Genomic DNA, 8,584 nt, shown 5'->3' with positions numbered 1-8,584 from the left:
GATTGTATTTTTCTTCAAATCCTTTCCAAAGGTTGTTTTGCACCAAAAGTTAAATTAATTGGAACCACCTGTTTTATATTGAATTCAGTCCCTTTTATTGAGAAATATTCACCAGTTCTTTTAAAGACACTGGGAGTGAGTAAATATTATAAGTGTTTCAGTGGAACAGGATGTGGGATTAAAATAAATAAATAAATAAAAAGGACTGGCAGCACACCTTGACTCAGGCGGCAGGAATTAGCCGCACCCCGGCGCCGTCTATATCCAGGAGCCATATGTTTTTTGTACTTCCGTGTTGCGTGTCTGCCACCGTAAAGCAGGAAGCGCCGCGGTGACGTTCAGGAGGTAATCTGCCGCTGTTTACAGGTATGCCTGTCCCCTGAACGCCGTCCATTAAACGTCTCCGTGGTTCCGGAGGTCCGCTAACCGGACGGGTTCGGACAGGTTCTCCGGGCTCGGTGGCGGTCCGTGTGTTTCCGAGCCGCCGCCGCCGCCGCTGCCAGGTGAACCGGGCTACATGGCGGCTAACTGACGAGCCGAACCCGAATCATCGCTCGCTGCTCGGCGCACACAGGAGGCAGGACTGCGGTACTTCCAGGCGCCAGGATGCCCGTCGGTAAGATGTTTCACTCCGCGACATCCTGAGGGAAGAATCCGGCCCTAACTGCTGCGTTTAATGCTCCTGTTTTTAGCTAATTAACGCAAACGACACAAAAGATTCAAGTTAAAAGAAGTGCCGTGGTGCGTTCAGGGACCGCTCAGTGTGGGGCTTTAGCACCTGTAGGCTGCCTGTATCGATTAATGGAGAACTGATCCATGTTTCCAATACTTACAGACGATATTACTGATTAATCAGTTCTGATTTAGTCACATTATTTGTTTCCATTAGAGACATAAAGATAAACTGGTCATTTATTACATATTCAGTTGAAAGTAGCTCTTTTTGAAGGAATGCATATCACCCGCCACTTTAAATGCTAGTTCTCATATGAGCTGTTAGCGCTCAGAGTATCTGTTGGGGATCAGTCTCAGCTACTACCACTCCAAGTTTCAGCTCATTATCTGTAAAATTACAAGAATTATAGGGATTTTTGTGTTTGCTATGTTCAGTTGGCTGCGGCGGCCATTTTTAATGGGATTGGCTCCAAACTGTAATGAGTTGTAGGTGAAAATCCTGACATTACTTCCTGAAAGTTTCATTAAAATCCATCAAGTTGTTCAGGAGATATTTTGCTGACAGACATGATTGGCAGCTAAGAAGGTGAAATGGTTCTTAATGCTGTTTGTCATTTCATTATATTCATATTTAATCAGCTTATCTGTAATAATTCTGTACTTTAGTGAGGAATAGTTTGGTCGCAGCTCTTATTTTTAAAACCTTGAAAACACAGGATTAAAGAATAATTAGATTTTTATTTGTTTTATACCTGAAAAGATGAATACTGTTGATGTGAAACCATCAGCTGTTTGTCTTTATGGCTTCAAGAAAACCAAAAAAATGACAAAAATATGTCAAATATTACAATCTGACAATCAGTCAAATAATCACACTTTGTTTTGATAAAGTACTTTAAAATAAAATCAGAATTAACATTTTAAAGATGTAAAATAATTTAAGAAACTTTCTGCTTTGTGTCTCTAAATTTATAAACTGATCAGATGTTAACTTTAAAGTGAAACCTTTAATTTGAGTCCATATAAATATTTATTTTGATGTATTTTAAACCTTCGGCTGTGTTTTTGCTCGTTCGTTTGTTTTTTTCTCTTCAAAATGTTGTTTTGTGCAGAAGTAAAGGTGGTTGTGTCCTCTGGAGGTTAAAACCACCTAATGAGGCGTTTTTATCTCGTTTAATTTAAAGTGCGAACCAACACAAGCCTTTCTGTAGATCCTTGGATCCAACTGTTTCTTTTAACGCCGTGTCCACGCGGCGGGACAAACGCTGCGGGGACACTCGGTCTCCGAGGAAATCTGACAAATGGGTCAGAGTCTTTTCTGGTTATTGTCCTCGTTCAGAATCAGCCGAAGAGACGGGAAACCAGGACGAGACTGAAAGACCGGCAGGAGAAACGCTCGCTGCGATTCCTTCCTGTCGGGTCTGATTTTATGTTGTCTGCAGGGAGTTTTCAGGTTGGTGCTGTTTGTTGGATTAGAGGATAAAAAAACTGGGAAATGATGATAATTTCTTGTAAAACAGAGTCTGATGGAGCTCAGCTTAAAGGAGCCGAAAGCAGCAAAACGTTCGGTCAGAAAATGAGCTGAAGGTAGCTGAAGGCTGGCTGAAAGCAGAGACCAAACAGAGGCAGCTGAGGCAGATCTGAAGGTCATGGTTCATTCATTCATTCATTCATTCATTCATTCATCGTCTCCTTCAGCACACGGCTGCTGAGACGTTTGGTTTTTTAAACTTTTATACTTTTCAGAATATTTAACTTTCTTTACTGAAATGCTCCCATAGAAACAGACAGATCTGTCAGAAACTTTGTTCCCTTTAAGATCTGCCTGATCCTTCCTCCTCCTCTTCCTCCTCCTCCTCCTTCACCTTGTTAAATCTTCAACATGAGCCTGGTGGAGCATTTCATGAATAAAGTAATGATCCCAGGCTTCATAAAGCGTGTGTGTGTGTGTGTGTGTGTGTGTGTGATGCTATTTTGGTAGCGTTGGACTTTAGGCGCCCTCTCCTTCCTCCTCCTCCTCCTCCTCCTGACAGCCAACCAGCTGCTGTTTAATGGAAAATGTTTCCCCACTTGGCTGCTGAGACGAGTCGAATGAGAAATGAGAGTCTGGAGCCCAAAATAACAAATAAACCCCTCCTCCCTGCGGCTGGAGCCGATATTTCAGACGGATGATGATCCAAGGTCTCTGCATCCCTCCGGCCTCCATGACTGTCGGCGCCGGCGTGATGGCGTGATGACGTCAGCATCGATCGGTGAACGCATGAAGGCGTCCACCTGGACAGGTGCCTCCTCCCGACGGCCACAGGAGGGTTAAACACAAATCGTGGCACCATTCTGTAACATTTATGGCCAAATGTTTCTGCCTCTGTCAGTAAAATATCTCATGAACTGCTGGATGTGTTGCACTGAAACTCAGGAAGGAATCCCTGAGACCAGAACAACCGAAGAAAAGCTTGAATCTGTTGAAACAATCTGACAAACCGAGCTCTGAGTCAAACTGGTTATTTGATATCTGAGTCATGAAATGATTATCTGTCAGCTGAGTCAGCGTTTAGTTTTCCTCTTACAGTTTCTTCCGTACGGTTTTTACTTCCCCGTTACGTCTCACATCCAAAAGTTCGCTCTGACTTTTAGTGTTTGGAGCTTTTAAACTGTTGAAACTGTTATTTCTTGTGGTCTGCAGACGTTAAAACGAACAAAAAGAAGCTGTGCTGGATGGGATTGGCTTCATGTGGGGGAAGTCAGTTAATTTGGATCCAGCGACGGTTAAAACCAAACTCTGGAACTAAATGAGTCTGACTGCAGGTTAGTCTGATCGAGTCTCTCCGACCCGCTGAGACAACAGATCACTTGTTCCTCTTTAATCCGAGCTGCAGAGGCTTTTAGTTTCTGTTCCTGAGACACCTGAAGCACTTTTCTCTGCCTCCACGTCTTCGGAGATGTTTCCAGTAGGGAAACCAGTTACCCAGCATGCCTCTGTGTCGTTCAGAAGCATCAGCTTCCTGTCCTCCCTCGGCTGCTGGCTGACGTTTGGATTCACAGAATGAGACGGTTTGTTCTGCAGAGGATTTTAGGCCCGCCTCCCTCTGTTTCTCGCCACGGGAGCGGGAGGCTCTCATCTCTGCCGGCTTGGATTTACCGCCCTCCTGGCCCGGTTCTGTGTTCTGGTGTTTGCTTCGGGTCGATGTTGAGCCCGGGTCTGAAACGGATCAAATCAAACACGAGACGTCTGCAGCATGGAAAAGCTGCGAGTTTTTCACTCGGCTTGTAGAAACTGATAAAACTGATGTAGAAAAAGGGCAGAAGACCAGCTAAAAGCTAAAGGTATCAAGGCTAGCTGAAACAAAGCTAAAGGTAGCTAAAAGCTCAGACTGAAGTAAATGTTTTCTTTGAAGGAACTGAACAGCGGCGGGCGATAGGCATTCCTTTAAGGACTGAGGCCTTTCATTAATCCAGCATTCAGCAGAAATATTTAATTTGTTCACAGATTAAAAACCTGAAATGTTTAAAAGCGAGGAGTGATTTTAAACGAAGCGTCGTCACTGAACAGCTGAAGGACAAATCTCCGACCTGAGACAAATGTTTGGCTGCTGTTTGGTTTCTTCTTCAGCTGAAGTGTGAGGAGCTGCAGCCTCCTCCTCCTCCTCCTCCGGGACATTTACACGCCTCCGCCTGAAATGAGCTGCGTGTCGCTTTGACCCGTTGAAAGCGTCGTCTGCAGGGGTTCAGGGTCGCATCTTCTTTACTTTTCTCACTGCTTGAATCCTTTTCCTGATCTGTGCGGTTCTGAGTGTTTGAGGATTTCTGCGACCCGTTCTGGGTTCTGAACGGGTGTCAGAACTCAGTTTTCAGGGACCAGGAGCCGCTCAGACACCGTCTGATCCCGGCGCTCGGCTGTTTGTCCTTTTTTGGATGTGAGCGGCTCTTTGAGAGGATCGGGAGGGAGAATATCTGAGCCCAGAGACCCGAATCCTCCAAACAAACAGCAGCAGCTCCTCCTCAGTGCTGCAGAGTTATTCTTTCATCTCAGAGTACAGTTTATCACACCCTGTAGATTTAAAAAGTAGGATTTTATTTTGTCTTTGTTTAGGAGATAGTGACGCTTATAAATAATGTATAAAACCAATAAAAGTGAAGTCTATGTGAGGCACAGAAGTGTTAAAATACAGTTGCAACTCTTAAATATTTTAGTAAACATGTATTTTATCTGTTTCTCCAAATATATTTAGATTTATATCTGTCCTAATATCTTTATATCTTAAATCTCTCCAAGTCTGATCTCTTTGTTTATATCTGTCTCCATCTCCATCTTTGCATCTCTCTCTCTCCTTCCATTTTTCTGTCTTTGTTTTGTCTTCAGAGGCTCATTTATCAGCCTGCTGCTCGTGTTTCGTCCCAACCTGACACGTTTACGTTAAACCAAGGCTAGAAAATGTTCAACAATGTCTGCAAATACAGAAATGAATTCATCATATTCTGGGCCTAAATTTAGTTCATAATGAGGTACATGCGCATGCTTAAAACTGTTATGCAACACAGAGCTACACACACACACACATCTGTAAATACACAATATAAAAAAGTTCAAACCCATCTCAGTAATCTGCATAATGACTCTGCAGTCAGGTTGATTGAACAGAAATAATCCTTTAACCGCCCTGAGTGAGGTCACATGTCGGCTGCACGCCGGTGGTCGGCACCACCTCCCTGAAGAATCCTCGCAGGGACTTCAGGAGGCTTTAACCGTTTGGACTCGTCTCTGCAGAGCTGCTGCTGCTGCAGGCGAGGGGAAACGAGCACCGCAAGGTCAGTGATGACTGTCGCTGTGCGAGGAGGGAGGGGGTTCGGGGAGAGGGAGAGACAGTGAGGGTGGAGGCGCAGAAGGGAGCAGAGACGGAGGAGTCGAGGTCCACCTGCCAGGCCGACCAACCGTTTCACCTCCAGCAGGATGGACTCGGAGAACATGGACTGGGGTAGGAGGCGCTTTTTTCCCTGTCTGAGGCGGTGACAGATTAAGGAGGCTTAAAGAGTTCAGGTTTCCGGGTCGTAAACAAGCCTTCACACGGAGGCAGCCATCGATCTGCTCTGTAAGAACTTCAGCTCGGCCGTCCAATCACACGGCGGGTTCTGCTCGACTGACGCGCCTGAAGGCCAATCACAGGGAGGGCACGGGGGTCAGGTAGTCATAATCCTGAGAGATGAGCCTCGTAGGGAAGATGATTTATTCCAGTCGTGTCCTGCTCACCTCAGCAGCTTCAGGGTCTCAGCAGATCGACTCGCTTTAAAGGAAACACAGATAAATTGTTTGTACTCTTTTATTAAAGAAAGAAAACACAACGCTGACAGAAATAATTAGAAAAACCTTCAGTAATGGCCGACTGGAAGACCCTGTCCAAACCACTCGGTTCTTCAGCATCAGGTTGTCCTCTTGTCCTCCAGGGTTTCCTGTGTTTCACGGCGTTAGTTTTGCCCTCTATCTTTAGGAGCCTTCCGGCGCCGGCTGCAGAGAAGCTTGTGACCCTACAGGCTTCAGAGGATTTAATCCGAGTTTTCTTCTCTTCCATGAAGCTCGGCCTGGTGAAGAACCATCAGTCTCTCCCATCTGACCTGCTGAAGCCTCCCAGGTGTCTCTCAGTGTCCTCCTCCTTCAGTCCTCCCAGGTGTCTCTCAGTGTCCTCCTCCTTCAGTCCTCCCAGGTGTCTCTCAGTGTCCTCCTCCTTCAGTCCTCCCAGGTGTCTCAGTGTCCTCCTCCGCCTGTGAGGACAGCCTTCTCCCGTCCTTCATGATGGAGTTAACAGAACTCCTGGAGGTCTTTTTGTTTCCGTCCCTGACTCATATTCATGTTAGGACTGGCACTTTAAAGGGGGTGAATACTTATGCAGTCACTTATTTTACATACATATTTTTTATTTGACATTACTACGTAGAAATCTAATTTAATTTGACGTTGAAGAGCTGGTTGTTGTTGTCAAAAAGGCCAGTTTATATCGACCCTGATAGATTTCAGAGTAAAACATCCTTTTATAGGCGCTGCAACATTGGCTTTAATAGGTGAAATTATTATAAAACATTGTTTTTTTTAAAAAAAACAGTCTGTTATTTGTACAGTTTAATGTAAATAATTGTTTTTGATTAGTTGGTTTATCTTGTCTCAGTGTTTTTATGATGAAAACCATCAGAGAAGCTTATAAAAATCCTCAGTTTTTGATACATATGGAACAGTTTTACTGATAGTTTCTTAGTTTTTGGACCTTAAAGTGACTTTCAGCTGAAATGAAACATTCGTGGCTCCAATAATGAGTCGTTCTGACCCGTTACACGCAGAGAACCTGAGCGTGAAGGACTGTGTGCGTTAGTTTGGACGCCTGGACGCCATCCTTCAGCTTCAGGCTGGCAGATGTTTGACTGACGCCAGAGGTCGTCTGATGCCTTTCACGCTCGACTGAGTCCCTCCGTCCTCCCCGCTGCGAGACACAAACACATGTAGCTGTCTCTTTGGAGAACATGCTAAACCTGGTTATTATTGGATGTTTGTGTCGTCCCAGCTCCAGAAGAGAAGTCTGCAGTGAAGGAATAAGACGATTCAGACACGAAGGACGAGTTCACGCTGGACAAACATGTCCGGTCTGATTTCCCGTCCTTTAGATGCGTTCACCGACGTGACGCAGAGGCTGACGGCGCCGATTTGCTGCTGCTGCAGAACCAACGGCTCAGATCCACAACAAACAGGTTATATCAGCTACTACCACCCAAACTTCACTCAGAGTTACAGCCGGGTTTGTGTTTGTGAAGGTCCGTTAGGTCTTCATGACCCGCAGTGGTGTCTCCTCACCAAGTATTTAATCTTCTAATAAAATGAACTTCAGTCACAGGTGGAAAGATTTAAAAACGTTTCTATAAAATGGAGGTCATCGTTGGCCTAAAGAATCTGTTATTTTATTCTAATTTCATGAAATATGTTTAACATAAACTTAAGATTCATTTGTTTTACAGAAGTTATTCTGAAAATTCAAATCTGACCACATTTAGATCAAATGTTTGTATTTAAACATAAGAAAATGTCAGAGAACCTGTCGGGAAAAGATCGTTTTAAGGTGCAAGTCGGCGGCAGGAGGGCGATGAGCTCACCGGCCTTCAGGTCGGTTCAGTGCCGCAGAAATCTGTGCCGAAGAGACGGGAGGAGGGTTTGATTGTCGAAGCGCATCCAGTCAGTCCCAGGTACCGGCGGCTGGATGAGGCGTCTTATCTGTGCCTGAATGAAATGTTTCTGTGGACGGGGAGGCGTTCAGGCTGCAGGAGTGGAAGTAGGGATGAGTTTGGACCCACCAGTCGTCATGTTTGTTTGTTTGGTGCATTTTAAGCTTCAACTGGTTTTAACTGACAGACCTGAATCTCCTGCTGCCTCGGCTGACGGGTCCTCGGGTCCTCTGAAGGCTTCTGTCTACGAGCTGCCTGGCAGAAAGTAACCACGAAGGGCTCGCAGTGTGGTAATACCACTGTCCGCTGCTCCACTGTGCAGCGGATCAGGATGGAGTCTCATGTCTCTGACGGTCTCTGACGGTCTCTGGCCGTCCCAGGCTGTCCTAGACTGTCCCAGTTTGTGTTTGACTGAAGCCTCCGAGAAACGCTCAGATCAGGTCTCTGATTTCAGTCTCAGGGGGTTTAAAGTTGTCTTTATTCTGTCAGTTAATCACCGTCCTGTTGCAGCACCAACAGAGCTGACGCAGATATTTTCACTGCTGACCTCTAAAGACATTTCCTGTTTGTACCAAACGTTGCGCAGCCAACGCCATGTGGCGAAACGAACTCCCCTCCACTCAACGTTCCTCAGCCGAGGGCGTGCATCAGCCAAGGGCGTGCCTCAGCCGAGGGCGTTCCTCAGCCTGGGGCGTTCCTCAGCTGAGGGCGT

At 45.6% G+C, this 8,584-nt stretch overlaps 1 protein-coding gene across 2 annotated transcripts in view; it reads left to right on the top strand.

The window, feature by feature from the left end:
• Window positions 1–290: 290 nt before the first annotated feature.
• The window catches only part of efr3a (EFR3 homolog A (S. cerevisiae)), a 48,436-nt gene continuing 40,142 nt past the window's right edge, over window positions 291–8,584 (top strand). The window contains exon 1 of one of the 2 annotated variants that reach the window (XM_037982024.1): window positions 291–616. In XM_037982024.1, the coding sequence (XP_037837952.1) occupies window positions 607–616 (10 nt within the window). In that variant the 5' untranslated portion in view covers window positions 291–606. Of the gene's footprint in view, window positions 617–5,603; window positions 5,649–8,584 lie in introns of those variants that run through there. The other variant, XM_037982023.1, reaches the window with a different exon arrangement.

This window comes from Kryptolebias marmoratus, linkage group LG20, assembly GCF_001649575.2.
Source record: "Kryptolebias marmoratus isolate JLee-2015 linkage group LG20, ASM164957v2, whole genome shotgun sequence".
Lineage (NCBI taxonomy): Eukaryota > Metazoa > Chordata > Actinopteri > Cyprinodontiformes > Rivulidae > Kryptolebias > Kryptolebias marmoratus.
Note: the sequence above shows the minus strand (reverse complement) of the source record. Positions and strands in the feature narration are given on the sequence as shown.